The sequence below is a fragment of the Myxine glutinosa genome, chromosome 6 (assembly GCF_964187855.1).
Source record: "Myxine glutinosa chromosome 6, kmMyxGlut1.1, whole genome shotgun sequence".
Taxonomy (NCBI): Eukaryota; Metazoa; Chordata; class Myxini; order Myxiniformes; family Myxinidae; genus Myxine; species Myxine glutinosa.
The window spans coordinates 123,502,584-123,519,817 of NC_136266.1; the positions used below are offsets into that span (position 1 = coordinate 123,502,584).

The window sequence follows — 17,234 nt, forward strand, 5'->3', positions numbered from 1 at the left end:
TGCACCTGCAACCCCCACTGTTAGTGTTACACCTTCTCCAACCTCCTCCCTGGGGTCCTGGGTCATTAACTCTACCTTATCTTCTAACCCCACCGGTATCCAGGTGCCTTGGTCCTCCATGGCACGACTCAAATTTGGGATATTCTATAATTTTGGGCGCTCTTAATTTTGACCAAATCTTTTGATGTTATATAAAAAAATTTGGTCCGGGCCTCAAATTCCACTCCCAGACACCATTTGTTACAGATCTGGGACGACGGCCCTCCCATTAGCAAGGGGGGGTTAACCCCTTGTCCGTTATACTGGCCGTCGCCGATCCTGGGGGTCTGTGACGTCACTGGTCAGCCACGACCAGGGTAATCGGGCCAGAGACCCCCCAAAAAGACCCCCCGAATACCTGCTTACCGTGACCTCCCAACCAGCGAGGAGCCAGCCCCGCCCGAGTCGCGACGGTAATGGACACGCCGAGCGAAGCGAGTCACGACCCAGGCCGTTAACAATTATTACTAACCCGATTATAACGGTTTTAATCGTGCCACGGAGACCAATGGAAATAAAAGACTAAAGCAACTGGATGGAGACGAAACCAAAGCTTGGAGAAAGAGCACACATTTATTATAACAACCACCAGAGGAAAAGAAAGATCAAAGTTGTACAAAGGTAGATGGATGTAAAAAGAACACAGGGCAGCCTTATCTATACAGTCTTAGTTATACCCAGGACAGAACAAAGACAGACTCACACGGGGATGATGACAGGAATGGCAGGAGAAGGTCCGTTCAGCTGGCAAAGGCGGCCGGTTCGGCTCGTTCAGCCGTCGAGGTTCCGTTCCGACCTCGCGTCGTGGTTTAAAGCGAACCCGACAACCGCTGGAACCAACGTGGTTGCGTCGACGCCACGACCCTCCCGCTCTCTCAGTAATGATGGGATTTCCTCTCAGGCAAGGCACGATCTCTCGCGTCAGGCAACCCTCTTGTGCTGTGCATGCATCACCTCTGCTGGTCTCAAGCCTTCTCTCTTCCCATCTCCTCATGCGCGATCCTCGAACGCATATATGAAGCGGGGCGGGGTCGTGACACGCCCTCGGCCGTTTGGGTCCCGCCCACGTGCTCTGTTTGTAGCCTTATTTGGTAACGGAGCTGAACAGCTCCGCCCTTGTGGCGAGCCACGGCCACGCCTCTTCTCGGCGACCCCGCCTTCTTGTCCAATGCAGAGCACCAAGGCCAGTGAGAGGGCGCGCACCCCACGCTTGTTGAGCTGTTTGCAGAGAGAGTTTGCTGGGGTATGGCGTTATGGAAGGGGAGCTATCCTTATTTGTTAATGCAACGTGGTGTCAATCTAATGGATACAGAGCCTTAATTAAACATAGAATAGGAAATAATTAGCAAGATGATTCTAAGATTGGCTGCGTGTTGCGATGGCCTAGGGTGCGATATTTAATAATTAATAAAAGGGGATAATATTACAAAGGGGGATATTTACAAGTGAGGGGGGGGGGGAGGGGGGGTTCCCAAATCGGTAACAATACGATATAAATAGGAATTTTTTAAAATATACTCTAAAGAGCGAAGCCGGCCCCACGCAGTGGAGTAGGGACCAAAACGGGGGGACTGGACTGTGATTTGGTATCAGAGACGAAAAATGAATGATAGTGAAACGACCAAAGTGAGTTGAGCTATTATGAGTTTTTAGGCTTCGGTACCAAATCACGGGCCAGTCCCTCCTTTTGGTCCCTACTCATGATATCTCAAAAAGATGTGGATGAGCTGTGACAAAACGAGGTGGATGACTTCGTTCGGTGACAAGAACAAACAAATCCATTAGATTTTGATTCAGGTCTGGATCCAGATCCGACCTGTCAGTGAGATATAAAATGTAAACTGTTCAGCCTGGCAGAGGTGTGCTCTCTACCGTGTGATGTTATAGTTGCCATTTTCACTTAAATTTGGATATTTAAATTGAAATACTGAAAAAACACTAAACCATTGCATGAATTATAAATGGTCCCGATGGATGGTCCCTGACATGCATCATGTGTGAGGAGATTTGTCCCCACTACCCTATTGGAGGAGAAGTGCTAGACACTAAGCATATCCATACAGTGTGAAAGAAAGAAAGGGTGGCTTTTTGATATGACAAATGGTGATATTGAAGCGCGATGCTGCGCGCGGTAATGCTTACGCAAGGAGCAAGCGGACAACGCGGTTCATAAAAGAGTCTTTATTGAAAGTACTCAAACTGCAGCACTGCTTTGCTCAGGGCTGCGCGCCCCGTGTATATCGTGAGGCCACGCCTCTCTCCCGGGCGTGGCCCACCCCCACTTGGTGTGCGGGGTGATGTCACCACGTCAGTGCTTTCGTGTCCGCCACACGCGCCCCCCCAGAATCCCCGCGCACCTGAAGGGTCAGTTTGCGGGGCAAACGGATGACCCGGCCGAAGCGCCCCCTGGCGACTGGCGGCGTCTGGGATGCAGGGATGCCATCTGGGATGCCTCCGGCTGCCCCTGGGATGGGTGCAGGACCGGGGGGCAGCGTGGCGGCGGGGATGGGCGGTGCCGGGGGCCCCCGGGGGGGCGGCCCCCACGCGGGGGTCGGGCCACTGGCGGTGGATAGTCCACGTTGAGGTGGGCCGGCTTGAGGCGGTCCACAGAAACGCGGTCAGGAGTACCGCCGATGTCCAGGGTGAAGTGCTTCACCCCGGTCTCCAGCACGCGGAAAGTCCCGTCGTACGGGGGCCGCAGTGGTGTCCGGTGGGCATCGTGGCGGACGAAGACGTACTCCGCCGTGTGAAGCTCCGGGGCGACGTGCGTCGGTGGGTGCCCGTGGCGTGCCGTTGGCACCGGGGCGAACCTCTGGGCGGTCTCCTGCAGAGCGGAGCGCTGCTGTGCCACGGACCATGGTGCCGTGGAGTCGGGGAGGAACTCGCCCGGCACCCGCAGCGGTTGCCCGAAGACCAACTCCACCGTGGATGCGCACAGGTCCTCCTTGGGCGCCGTCCGGAGGCCCAGCAGGACCCAGGGGAGCCTGTCGACCCAGCCGCCGTCGCGGAGGGTGGCCCGGAGCGCGGCCTTCAATGAGCGGTGAAATCGCTCACACAGGCCGTCAGCCTGGGGGTGGTAGGCCGTGGTTCGGTGCAGCCGGACCCCGAGCCCCTGCGCGACCGCCCCCCAGAGCTCCGAGGTGAACTGGGGGCCGCGGTCGGACGAGATGTCTGAGGGGGCGCCGAACCGGGCGACCCAGGTGGCGATGAAAGCCTGCGCGACGTCAGCCGCCGTCGCCGACGCTAAGGGCACGGCCTCCGGCCACCGGGTGGTGCGGTCCACCATGGTGAGGACGTGGGTGAAACCCCGCGAGGGGGGCAGAGGTCCCACCAGGTCCACGTGGACATGGTCAAACCGGCGTTCCGGCACCGTAAACGGGGCCAACGGGGCCTGGGTGTGCCGGTGCACCTTGGCGCGCTGGCACGCGAAGCACGTCCTGGCCCAGCCGCGGACGGCCTTCCGGAGGCCATGCCAGACGAATTTGTCGGCGATCAACCTTTGGGAGGCCCTCGCACCCGGGTGGGACAGGCCGTGGATGGCGTCAAACACCTGGCGCTGCCAGCCCGCGGGCACGATGGGGCGAGGCCGCCCGAGGGAGACGTCGCACAAGAGGGCCGCGCCCTCGCCGTCGAACGGCACCTCGGTGACGCGGAGGCCCATGACGGCGGTCCGCAAGGCCTGGACGTCGGGGTCAGCGGCCTGGTCCACTGCCATCCGGGCATAGTCGATGCCGAGGAGGACTGCGTGGGCGACGGCCCGGGAAATGCAATCCGCCACTGGGTTGTCCTTCCCCGCGACTTGCCGGATGTCCGTCGTGTACTCGGACACGGCCGAGAGGTGACGCTGCTGCCGGGCCGACCACGGCTCGGTGACCTTGCCCATCGCGAAGATCAGCGGCTTGTGGTCGACGAAGGCCGTGAACGCACGGCCCTCGAGCAGATGGCGGAAGTGCCTGACCGCCAAGTGAAGCCCGAGCAACTCGCGGTCGAAAGTACTGTAACGGCGTTCGGGCGGGCGAAGCTGCCGGCTAAAGAACGCCAGCGGTTGCCAAGCTCCACGCACCCATTGCTCGTACACCGCGCCCACCGCGTAGTCCGAGGCATCGGTGGTGAGGGCGATCGGTGCATCGGGCGCCGGGTTCGCGAGCATGGTGGCGTTAGCCAAGGCGAGCTTCGCGCACGTGAACGCCACGTCCATCTGCTCAGTCCAGGTAACGTCACCTTTGCCCGGCTTACCTCAGAGAGCTTCGTGCAGGGGGCGCAGGAGCTGGGCGATACGGGGCAGGAACCGATGGAAAAAGTTCACCATGCCCAGGAACTCCTGCAGACCCCTGATCGTGTGGGGGCGCGGAAACCCCTTCACCGCCTCCACCTTGGCCGGCAGGGGGACGGCTCCGTGCCTGGTGACGCGGTGCCCCAGAAAATCGATTTCGGCGACGCCGAACCGGCACTTTGCGGGGTTCACAATCAGGCCATGCTGGCCCAAGCGTTCGAAGAGCGTGCGGAGGTGGTGTAGGTGCTCTTCGCGGGATGCGCTGGCGACGAGGATATCGTCCAGGTAGACGTTTACAAAATCCAAGTCGCGCAGGATGCTGTCCATCAGCCGCTGGAACGCCTGAGCCGCAATCTTCAGACCGAAGGGCATCCGCAGGAATTCGAAGAGTCCGAACGGCGTGATGACCGCCGTCTTCGGGACGTCCTCCAGCCTGACGGAGACCTGATGGTAGCCGCGTATGAGGTCCACCTTCGAGAAGAAGGACATGCCCGCCAAACGGTCGGAAAAGTCCTGAATGTGGAGGACGCGGTAGCGGTCGGGGGTGGTGGCGTCATTGAGACGGCGATAGTCCCCGCACGGTCGCCATCCCCCGCCGGGCTTCGGCACGATGTGCAGCAGCGATGCCCAAGCACTCTCCGAGCGCCGAACGATGCCGAGGCGCTCCAGGGTAGCGAACTCCGCTTTTGCTACCGCCAGCTTCGTCGGCTCGAGGCAGCGTGCCCGGGCGTAGACCGGTGGCCCGACAGTGGGGATGTGATGGGCCACCCCGTGCTTGACGGCCCCCGCCGAGAAGGTGGGCCGCGTGAGGGCCGGGAAGCTGGCGAGGAGGCGGGTGAAGTCGTCCGCTGCCGGAAGCATACAGATCAACGTGGCCGGAACCGAACCGTTCGGCAAGCCGTTTGGCAAGCCGCTCGGTGAGCCGCTCAGTGAGCTGCTCGACGAGCTGGGCAGCGCACAAGCGAGCGAGCTGAACGTCTCGGCCTGGACAAGACGTCTGTGCTTTACGTCGACCAGGAGCCCATTTGCGCACAGGAAGTCCGCGCCAAGCAATGCCATGGGCACGTCGGCGGTGACGAACGACCATCGGAAAACCTGCCCCCCGAACCGCAGAGAGAGGCAGCGTTTTCCGTACATACGGATGGGCGTCCCGTTCGCGGCAAGCAGCGCGGGGCCCCCGCCCGCGGTGTGCTTGTCCGACGTACCGGCAGGAATGACACTCACCTGCGCTCCTGTGTCGCACAGGTAATGGCGCCCGGATAAGGTGTCCATGATGAACAGCAGGCTGTTCGAACGGCCGGCGCTCATTGCCACTATCGAGCGCCGGCCCGGGCATTTCCCGACCTGTCGAAGGAGCATGGCGGATGACACTGTCGAGCCTCGTGGCCAAACCTGGCATGGAACCGGCACCAGGTGGTGGAGCTGGAAGAGCGCGGCTGGCTCCGCCAGGCCGGTGGAGCCGGCGGTTTTCCCCGCGGTGGCGGTTTTCGCCGCGGCGGTGGGCGGGGCGTGGCGGCGGCCACGAGGTGCGTATCAGCATGCTGTGTATGCTGTGTAAGCTGATGCTGTGAATCAGCATCAGCCTCGGGATCCACGAGGTGGGCAGCACCCTCAGCCTCGAGATCCACGACGGCCGCACCGACTCTCGCCCGCGTGTCCGAAGCCGCGAAGTACCTGTCCGCCTCTGCGGCCAATGCTCGGGGTTCCGTTAGCACGGTCCCGGCCAACGCGAGGCGTACCTGTGCTGGAAGTTGGTGACGGAAAAGCGCCCGGAATAGAGACCCATGGGCTTAGTCACCCAACAGCGACAGCATATGGTCCATTCGGACCGACGGGCGCGTGTCGCCGAGCTCGGGGAGATCCAGGAGGCGGTCGGCCCGTACGTCCTCCGTGAGGCCGAACGTGGCTAGGAGTAGCCGCTTGAGCGCCTCGTACTTGTGGCCATCTGGTGGGTGGCGAAGGATGGACACAACTCCAGCGGCCATGCCAGGCCCGAGGGAGGCGACGACATGGCAGTAGCGCGTGTCGTCGCTGGTGATGCGCCGAAGCTGAAACTGGGCTTCAGCTTGGACGAACCAGACTTCGGCCTGGGCCTCCCAAAATTCGGGAAGTTTGACCGACAGCGCGTTGTTTGCCATGGCAATGGCGTCGTGTTCGGAAGGATCGCTACGGCAGATCCAACGTCAAGGTCACCATATGAAGCGCGATGCTGCGCACGGTAATGCTTACGCAAGGAGCAAGCGGACAACGCGGTTCATAAAAGAGTCTTTATTTAAAGTACTCAAACTGCAGCACTGCTTTGCTCAGGGCTGCGCGCCCCGTGTATATCGTGAGGCCACGCCTCTCTCCAGGGCGTGGCCCACCCCCACTTGGTGTGCGGGGTGATGTCACCACGTCAGTGCTTTCGTGTCCGCCACAATATGTATGTTTCGTTTGGGGTAGCTAGTTTAAGGGCTTAACCACCATTTGTATAAGTGTGTGTGTTCAAATTTCGTTGTCTCTGTACTGCCACGAGGGAATGGTTTTGTTTAATTATATAGTAGATAAGGGAAGACATCCTGTTCCTCTATTACAAGTCTGTGATCCGGGCAATCCTTTTCGCTCACACCTACCTGGAGTGGGGTTTGCAGGGGGGGGGGGGGGGCGGGTGTAGGTGTCGGGTGGAAGCTGAGATTACTCCCAGCCAACGACACGGATGTCCTGTGCTACCAACGCACTCAAACAAACTGACTCCCAACTGCACAAACCAAATGCACCAAACACGTGGCCTCCTGGCATGCCCCTTTAGTTACATCTGCTTGCTTGCATGGCCCTGCGTTGGATAGTCTAGACTCATAGGAGAGTATATATCAACACTGGACCAGTGCACTCTATTCTCACTGAAACATTGGACATGGAAAACGGTTCTGCATTGCAAGTGGTCAGAATGTTGACTGCTGATCACGAGATAGTTCAACTTGATATTTTCAGGAAGCAACTGTACATTTTCCTTGGTTCTTTTGCCTTGAAGATCAATGTATGTTTTGCAGTAGTCATGGAGTTGTCATTAATCATATGGTTCAAGTTTTATTTCAGAATATTTATTGCTGTGAAAGATAAACACATTTGCTAACCCATCATCACCAACCCTCTTACACTGTATTTAGAGGTCTTTTAGGTTGTATTCATACCATTCACCTTGCATTTAATAAAATCCAAAAGCATGAATCTTCAGATATTCAATTAAAAATACCGTGCTCAAGTACACAGCACGAGTTGAATTGAAGCGACAATGCACCTGTTAAAATAGGTTTTAAAAACACAGTAAAGAAAATGCGATAAAATACTACCAAACATTCATTCCATACGAACAACCCATAGATACGAACAACCTTACATTTCCATTAAATACATTTCCCTGAATTACCTTTAAGCAATGACTTTTGACATACAAGAGGTAATAAGGCTTATTGCAGATTCCTGAGTTGCAAATATTCATGAATAAAATCACTCAATCCCTGATTATTTAATGATGCCGATCTCCATTAGTGATGTGTGTGTAGTAACCAAGAACCATATCACCTGTAAGTTGCTACGGGACTTTGGCATGCCAAACCGTCGTGTTTCTTTACAAACACAATTGGAATTCCGAACTTGACATTTCACTTTGCCTCCATACAATTCCACAATAAATTTTTTATTCATAATTCATTGCTTGAGTTTTTACATTCAGTAGAACAACAAACCCTGGATTTATGTTTATTCTTATCTATGCTACAATTACCTCGATTTTTGTTCTTGTGACGGACACTTGTCCTGCAGGGAAAGTTGTAGCAGCAATATGTAGATATTTCATGCACCAAATATTGAGCTCGTGAAGTCCAATACACTTTGATATGTGTTTGAAATTAAAGTTGTGTGTCTTATGATTGTTTGTGGTCAAATTGCAAAATGGAGCGGTAACTCAAATTTGGTGTTCACGCACAGATACATACATGCGGCGGACAAGTCTTACACCACGAGCATGGCATCATTCTTGGGATTGTGTGAACAGGTGTTTTCCCAGGCAATTTCGTACTGTAGGCTCCTGAGTATGATGATGTTTGATGTATCCATTTCATTCCGACTCTCATTTTGAATGTAATAACAAAAATTAATTTTGGGCCCTGTTTCATGTCAGTGTTTGGACACATGGTTCATTGTCAATTTGAAAGTAATAAGATACGTATAATAGTAAATCCCTCAGTAAATTATTCATCCCTCAGATCGGCAGTCTGCAGCCTCCTCACTCTCTGCAGACCTGGACAAAATCACAGACTGGGCAAACAAGTGGAACATGTCTTTCAATCCGGACAAATCTCACACTCTTACGATGTCTCTCCGAAAAGACTGACTGGACAACCCTCCCATCCACTTTCTGAATAATCATCTCCAAGAAGTTCTGTCACTCAAGCTTTTGGGTCTCACTATCTGCCATGATCTTTCCTGGGAAAACCACATTTCAAATCTGGCATCCAAAGCCAGTCGCCGACTGGGCATCTTCCGTAGTGCGAAGTCCTTCCTTGGCACACCTGAGCTCCTCACCACATACAAGGCTTTCATCCGCAGCTCAATGGAATACTGCTCTCCCCTCTGGGCTGATGCTCCTGCCTCACACCTAGCTCATCTTCACGCTGTTGAAACCAGAGCGTTCAGAGTCTTTGGAATCTCCCGCGATGAAGCTAACTCCACGGGCCTATCACTCACTCACTGCAGGCAGGTTGGTGGTCTTTCCGTCTTCTACCGACTCCTCTCTGGCCTTGCCCCCCCAGCTCTCTTTGGGCTCTGTCCCCCAAATATTCCTACAGGTCGCACAAGATCTGCCTGCAACCCTCTTATGGTTAAACTGCCAAAATCAAGACACTCTGCTCACCTTCACTCCTTCATTCCTCTCTTCTCCCACCTCTGGAACAAACTCCCTCACTCTCTTCAATCCCACTCCACCCTCCAGGTCTTTAAAACAGCTGTTCACCACCATCTCTTATCTTCCCCCATCCAAAACCTTGATCTTTTCTACCCACACTAATTTCACCCCAATTCCACTTTTTTGAAATACCAACTTCTGTCCTGGAAGTCCTTGGTGTCCTTGTGTTTTGTACTTCTCCCACCCCCCCCCCCTTCCCACACCTCCTCCCCCCAAGCCCTCTCCCTCCCACACATCTCCCTGCTCTCAAATGTTGTGTTTGTGTGCTTCCCCTTCTCTCCCCATCTTGTCTTCCGCTCCCTCTTTTTATATATTTTGTTTGTCTGGTTGATTTGTTTGTGAAGTAAATGTTAGCTCTTCCACGAGCCTCGATTCAGAATACAAAAAAGAAAAGAAAAAAAAGCATAATTATATGAGTTTTGGTGATAAAATAGATGTTCATTGTAACTCATTCTTGAATATTCACCGAATGATGCATGTCAATCTGTTCTTAAATGCCAATTTTTTTCGGGCTTGAGTTTTGAAACGAGGATTGTAGAAAATATTTCGGAAGGAACTGTACCTCCTTTGCATTGAGGGATTTTTTAGATGACTTTCATGTCCTATTTTCACATAGTCACAGGAAGCAACTTGCAGTTCACCAAGCCCATCCATGAAGAATTCTGCAGCAGCCACACAAAACAAAATGCATGCAATTAGTGCATGATATAAAAATTGTGGAGGGACTTTTACACATCTTAGAAATAATTTTCAGTGTTTCTGCATTTCTTTATTATTGTATCATGGCCGAACCCCGAGCAACTAGATGCCCCAAATTATTGGTGTAGATACTTCACAATCTGGGCAAGATGTTAAGCTGCTGAATGTTGGCCTTGTTGGCAATTTTGAGACCACCATCGGCCACTATTAAGTGTATATTGTGACGTGCGGTCAAGCAGTGCTGCCACCGGCTCACAGGCAAAATGTCACCACAATAAGGCCAATAACTCTAAAGCTGTCAAACATCCAACACACGCGAAAGCAGTGTTGGGTAACCCCTGCCCCTGGCCGTAGTATTCAATGAATTATGGATGAAGCTGCTCTCGTTCAATGCAAGAAGAGATCATTTGAACGAAAGGGGTACAAAATGTAGGTTCTAGCACTTTCAAGAACTTGGGGCCCAACTCAGTTGGTTACCAAACCAAGCATGCTGCGAGAGAAATTCTAACAAAGAAAAATAAATAGGCTTATTTAAAAAAAAAATTTTTAACCAAAATATTCTAAACGTGAACAAGTCAGTGGCTCACCCAACACTCAGTCTATGGAAAGCCTGAATGTAAAATTGATCAAATCAAGATTTTTTTTGACACTGATTGATACATAATACCCCATAATGTGAATGTGGATTTTTTTGGGGCATTTCTTTTACAAAATAATGAAAAATGAAAAGCGGAAATGTCTTAATCAATAAGTATTCAACCCCTTTGCTATGACACTCCAAATTGAGCTCAGGTGCATCAAATTTCCTTTGATAATCCTTGAGATGTCTCCACAACTTGATTGGAGTTCACCTGTGGCCAATTCAACTGATTGGACATGATTTAGAAAGAAACACACCTTGCTATATAAGGTCCCACAGTTGACAGTGCATGTCAGAGCAGAAACTCTACCATGAAGCCCAAGGAATCTGAGATAGAATTGTGAGGAGGCATAGATCTGGGGAATGGTATAAAACAATTTCTAGAGTTTTGAAAGTTCCTAAGAGCACAGAAAGCTTCATCATTAGCCAATGGAAAGAATATGGAACTAACCAGACACTTCCTAAAGCTGGCCATCTGACTATGCTTGAGCAACAAGGCAAGAAGGACCTTGGTCAGGGAGGTAAGGTAACTAAGAACCCAATGACCACTCTGACAGAACTACAGAGTTCCTTGGCTGAGATGGGAGCACCTGCTGGAAGGACAACAGTCTCTGCAGCCATTCAAAAATCTAAGCTTTATGGGAGAGTGGCCAGACGGAAGTCACTCCTGAGAAAAACGCACTTGACAGCATGCCTGGAGTTTGCAAAAAGGAACGTGAAAGACACTGAGTGAATAAGGCAAAATATGATGTGGTCTGATGAGATGAAAATTGGAACTCTTTGGCCGGAATGCAAAGCACTTTGTCTGACGGAATCCGAGCACGGCTCATCAGCCATCTAACACCATCTCCACCGTGAAGCATGGTGGTGGCAGCATCATCCTATGGAGATGCTTTTGAGTGGTAGGGACGGGTAGACTTGTAAGGATAGAGGGAACAATAAATGAAGCCAAATACAGGCAAATCCTTGAGGAGAGAGAACCTACTTCAGAGTGCAAAAGACATTAGACTGTGGCAAAGATTTACGTTCCAACAGGACAATGACTCCAATCATACTGCCAAAGCAACACAGCAATGGCTTCAGAACAAGAACATGAAGGTCCTTGAGTGGCCCAGGCAAAGCTCAGACTTTAATTCCTTTGACATCCGTGGAAAGATTTGAAGATTTCTGTTCACCAACGCTCTCCACCCAACTTGACAGAGCTTGAGCAAATCTGCAAGAAAGAATGGGAGAACTCCCTAAATCCAGATGTACAAAGCTGATACAGACATACCCAAGAAGCCTCAACATTGTAATCACTGCCAAAGCCACTTCTACGAAGTATTGACTCAGGTGGTTGAATACTTTTGTAAATTTAATATTTCTGTGAGTAGTGTAATAATGTTGCTTCTGGGACACCTCCGTTTAACATGGGAAATCCCTATCTAATGTCATTTACCCCCTTATCTTTTTCAAAAATCATAAACACCTCTATTTCTCCCACCCTCATCTTTATAAACCTTTTGTCTGTAGTACCTATCCTTAATGTTGTTCATTAGACCACTCAAACACTACAAATATTTGTTTTCTCTTATAGACCTATCATCCTTCTTCTACATATCATCTGGCAGATTAATCTTTGACCCATTCACTTCCATATTAATTCTTTCCCTCCCTCATTGCCCCTAAACACCTATATTTCTCTCACCCTGTTCTTTACGAACCTTCTAACCTTTTGACATGTTATCCTTATTCATTAGACCACTTAAACACCTGTGATCCTTCTGACCTTATGAACCTTTTAACCTTTTACTCTTAATATCATCTGGTGAATATAACCCACTCAAACAACGACCCTACAAATATTTGTTTATGCGTGGGAAATAATTTAATTCTCCTACAACTCTCTTCACCATCTAATATATTAACAAAAAATATGTTTGAGTTTGGTTCTTTATTAAGATATTTTAACTGAGCTAAGATAAAATGGTAAACCTCCCTCAATGTTCTTATTTGAGCGCCTCCAGTGCCACATACCATTTTTAAATTAAAGTATATATTTTCCTGACAACCATCAAAGTTTTCCGTCCACTCAAAAATATTTCCATCTTTTTTACCCAATTCACCGGTATTTAAATTAATTCTCTTATTTGTTTTGTGAACTTTTTTACCAGTTGCCTTTTCAATTATACCTATTTGATATTTTTCACATTCATTATGTTTTCCATTTATATACCAAGGTTGATTACACCTCCACTCTTTAGTCTGGTTGATACTTGGTTCTATCATTTATATAATAGTAAAAAAGGCGGCGGTAGCCCGTTAAAATCCCCAACCCCCCCCCCCCTTTTTAACTTATCACTTATATATATCTTATCACTTATATATATCTTATCACTTATGTATATCTTATCACTTATATATATCTTATCACTTATATATATATCTTATCACTTATATACTTATATAACCATAAGGGAGACTATCAATTCCATTTTCTAAAATAAACCTCTTATCATCAAAAGCCCCCAATGCTTTCTTATTTATCTCTTCTGAATATAATTGATGTTTATAACTTCTTATTCCATTAATCTTTCTAAACTCTTCTTTCTTTGTTGTTAAACAGTTATAATAATCCTTAAAGTTTATTGTTTCTTTAATAACATTTTTCTTTACACCTTTTAACTTCTTATCAGTCTTTTCAACGTTATTCACAATGTATTTATAAGCATAAGCCTTTGACCTCAATCCCACAAATTCACTCATAACATTTCCTCCTAATTCATCCTTGAACTTTCCAATCACCTTTTTATTTTTAGAAGAGAACAACTCACTCTCTGGACTGTAATTACTCGTGTCATAGATATTAATGTCTCTTTTCATGTCTGAATAAACATCGTTGGTATTAATTTTCAAAATAAAACTATCTGTATCCATATAAAGTAGATTAACATCATTTTGATATTTCTTCCTCAAGTTATTATAAAAGTAATCATACATTAATGACTTTGATAAATCAAGAATTGTTGTTCCAATATAAATAGGTTTGTTCATTTCAATACTCTCTTTAATCAAATGGATCGCACAAAAGTTCTCAGTAAAGACCTCAGCTCGAGTAAAACTCGGTCTATTAATTAATTTTGATGCTTGTTCCCAAGATGTTGATAGTCTGATATTTTGTCTTTTCCTCACATTCTCCATAGTCTTACCAAAGACCGCATTATTCATCAATTTATAAAAGTCTTTCTCAAAATCTGTTTTTGACTCTGTTCTTCTTTGTGTATTAAAATCAATGTACCCCTTTAACCAATGACTTTGATTGAACTTTAGAACCCTATGGATCTTCTCTACTCTTAGACCTTTTGATAAATATTGTCGCAAATTTCTTTGGTGTAGAACATAATTTTTCTTGTTATATAATGTAGTAAGTAATTTTTCTGTTGATTCACCTATATCAAACGATCGTTGATAATCACTCAACCATTCTTTCTTTGGACTTTCTTTCTCACAAGCAAATGGGAGATCTTTGTGTAGGTTATGGAGTTCCTCTGGATATTTTAAATCAATTTCAAAATAATAACCAACTTTTTCTTCATCCAATTCTTTTTGTGTAGAGATACATACATCTTGTAAAACGTTTTTGTAGTCTTTTTCCTTTACCCATCTAAGTTTTCCATAAGGAAGAGCCTGAGACATTGCCCAGCCATACAGGTTGTTCGCGTCATAGTACATCAAGTAAGAACTCTCTTTCGTTGGATCATAATTTGGAAGATATTTGTTATTTGCTTTTGCGTATCTACTCGAGCAGACTTGTGAAATTCCACCTCTTTTTGCCTTTTCAATCATCAAAAGCATATCAACATCGGTTATCAAATCCAAATCTTGTTTTGTCATTTTCAACATCGCACTCCAGGCCAATCCAGGTGCTGTGTAGTAGTGAGCAGGATCCAATCCATATCCAGTGCGACAAACAGATCTAAAGGCTTCAAATACATCGGCCAATAAAAGCACATCAGTTTTGAGATACAAATCGTGATACTCGCCAAGATTCTTGATGTTATATTTTTCCCAAACATTTTGTGCGTGTACATAATCTTTATCAGATATATGACTATTATTTAATTTGTTATAGAAATTTTCTTTTGAAGGAAGTTGTGTTTCATTGAATCTCTCAAATGAGTCCATATAGTCATAGGGGTAAATTCCCTTTTGTGTTAGAAAATCTTTATCTAAAAAATACTCTGAAAGACATGGAAACTCTTTTAGATTTTGAACCAAGTTAACCAATGGACTTGCCATGAATTTAAATGTATCAAGAAATCTGATATGAGTAATAGGAGATGTGTGAATTGTTTTTGTGAATGAAATGTATTTCTGATCCGTGTTTGGAATTGCTGAGATACTTCCAGAAGTCTTTGAGAGTTCCTTGATAAATAGATGTGTATCATAATGAGCGTTGTTATGAAGAAAGACAGGAATGAAAGAGGGGAGTTGATAATTAATATTACAACTTTGATGAGCCGGACCTCTATATTTACCAGTGAGATGACAATGGTCTCTAACCTTTAGACCTTTACCAATTTTCTCCTCACAAATATGACAGACATTGTTTTTTATAAATTCCCTTTTTTCTTTACTTGTTAAGGACATTGGTTTATTGGTTTCTCTCATTATCTTGGTTAATCGAACACAGTCTTTTTCTAGTCGTTTCACAAACTCCTCTGGGGTATTTGAGCCTCTATACATCTCTAACTTGTTATATTTATCACCAACGGATGATTTGATATAATAACAAAAACCACAAGGAGTATGTTTTTGATATTTATTTGTGTATGATTCTTTTGGATCTGGAGAAGCAGTATCAATTTTTTCTAAAATACTTTCAAAATCAGCATATATAACAAATGGATGTTTGATCTTTTTATTTTCATCTTTGAATGTGATCTTTGAGCCTTCTTTAGGCATATTGATTACCGTTGATTTATGTTCGCCACAATAATTTGAATGTTTATCTAATCTTTCTTGTGAATTGAAGAAGTTAAGACAACGCAAACAAATATATATTTTATTTGTTCTCTTACAGACTTGTGGTTTTATTAATTTAGCAATATCTTTGATGTATGTATAATGTGAATTTTCGTCTGAATTAAAATATAGAAGATTAATATGAGTTTGTTTACAATTGTCAGAAAGCTTTAAAACCTGAATGTTGTTTGTTTCTGTTAGACCATAAACATTAACTGATAAATTATTCATCTTTTCAAATTTAGGAATATCATTTAAAGTCATCGGAAACTTGAGATCTTTCGTATTTAATGTATTCTCATATTTTTTATAATGAGATACTCTTTCATCATGAAAATGTGGAGGATGTAAGTGTGCTAAAATAGACCAGAGAAAACATTTATTGTCTTTATTTTTGATATTGATAACTGCTTTTCTATTTTTGATAACACTGGGTAAATCAATGTAAGAAGAAGCTTTTAGAGGATCTGATTTAAGAATATGAATGTCTATGTAAATAATTTTTCCTATATTGAATCCACTTCCTACGATTGAATTATCCACATCTTGCTCTTGTTTAATAAGTTCATCATAGACTCCTGATGTTTTAAAATCTTGATATGAAGATATAAAGTGTGGCTCAGTTCTCATGTATGGTGCATCTATAACTCCTTCATCCTTTGTCATTTCTAATTTTACTCCCATATAAAATTTAAGTGGTTTCATTTCCTTTAGTGTTTTTTCAATCAACGTTTGAACAGCAGGTTTAACTATTTCTACAGCATCAACTATAGACTCTGGTTCAGGAGGTTTGAAGTTAAAGACTCTTATTTTAATATGTCCTTTGAATGCTCCATCAGAGTTTTTAGTTGTGATAAAATTTGATAAATGTAGATTTGTTTTAAGATGTATTTTGAAGCCTTTCTTGAGGATATTTTTATTACATGTAGAACAGTGTTTTGTTTCAGGTGGAAGAGGGGAAAGTTTGTTTAAAATGTTGTATGTATGTTTTGCGGTGAGAATATGTTGTTTATAATATTTTACTTCCTTCTCGCAAGTATCACAATAAACCATATTTATAGCGTGAGAAAACGTGGTGTTTTATATATATCACTGTGCTTAAAATAAAACACTTTTGAGCTTTACAGCTCCGTTTTATATATATCGCTGTGCTTAAACTAAAACACTTTTTCACTCAGAATCATCTAAGTCATAACTATCACATGAATACTCAGAATCATACTCAGAGTCATCAATAAAGCTACTCTCATAACTATCATTTGAGCACAAACTATTAGTATCATAACTATCATCTGTGTTCAATGAAATACTATCATCACCATCGTCCAAGTTCAATGAAATACTATCATCACTATCGTCTGAGTTCAATGAAATAGTAAAATCTTCACTGCTGTATTGACTCATATTTAATTAGCAAGAAAAATATTCCCATCAATATCTATATACTTTCTTTCATTAACAGATTCAATCTCTACAATTTTTATATCAAAAGTTATCTTTAAATAATCTCTAACTATCATAGAACGAAATGACATTTCACCAGAAATATTAACATCATTCATTTTACTTAGATCTACACCCTTTGGATTATTAAAGAAAATACAAATGTCTCCTCTAGAATTATTAATGGTCTTATC

General features: G+C 45.9%; 1 protein-coding gene across 2 annotated transcripts in view; it reads right to left on the minus strand.

Moving 5' to 3' along the window:
- Positions 1-7,360: 7,360 nt before the first annotated feature.
- LOC144892655 (beta-1,4 N-acetylgalactosaminyltransferase 1-like) overlaps positions 7,361-17,234 on the minus strand; it is a 153,853-nt gene continuing 143,979 nt past the window's right edge. Inside the window, exons 7-9 of one of the 2 annotated variants that reach the window (XM_078780461.1) lie at positions 9,817-9,916; positions 8,076-8,107; positions 7,361-7,589 (exon numbers count right to left, since the gene is read on the minus strand). In XM_078780461.1, coding sequence (XP_078636587.1) covers positions 7,531-7,589; positions 8,076-8,107; positions 9,817-9,916 — 191 coding nt within the window. In that variant the 3' untranslated portion in view covers positions 7,361-7,530. Of the gene's footprint in view, positions 7,590-8,075; positions 8,108-9,575; positions 9,917-17,234 lie in introns of those variants that run through there. The other variant, XM_078780460.1, reaches the window with a different exon arrangement.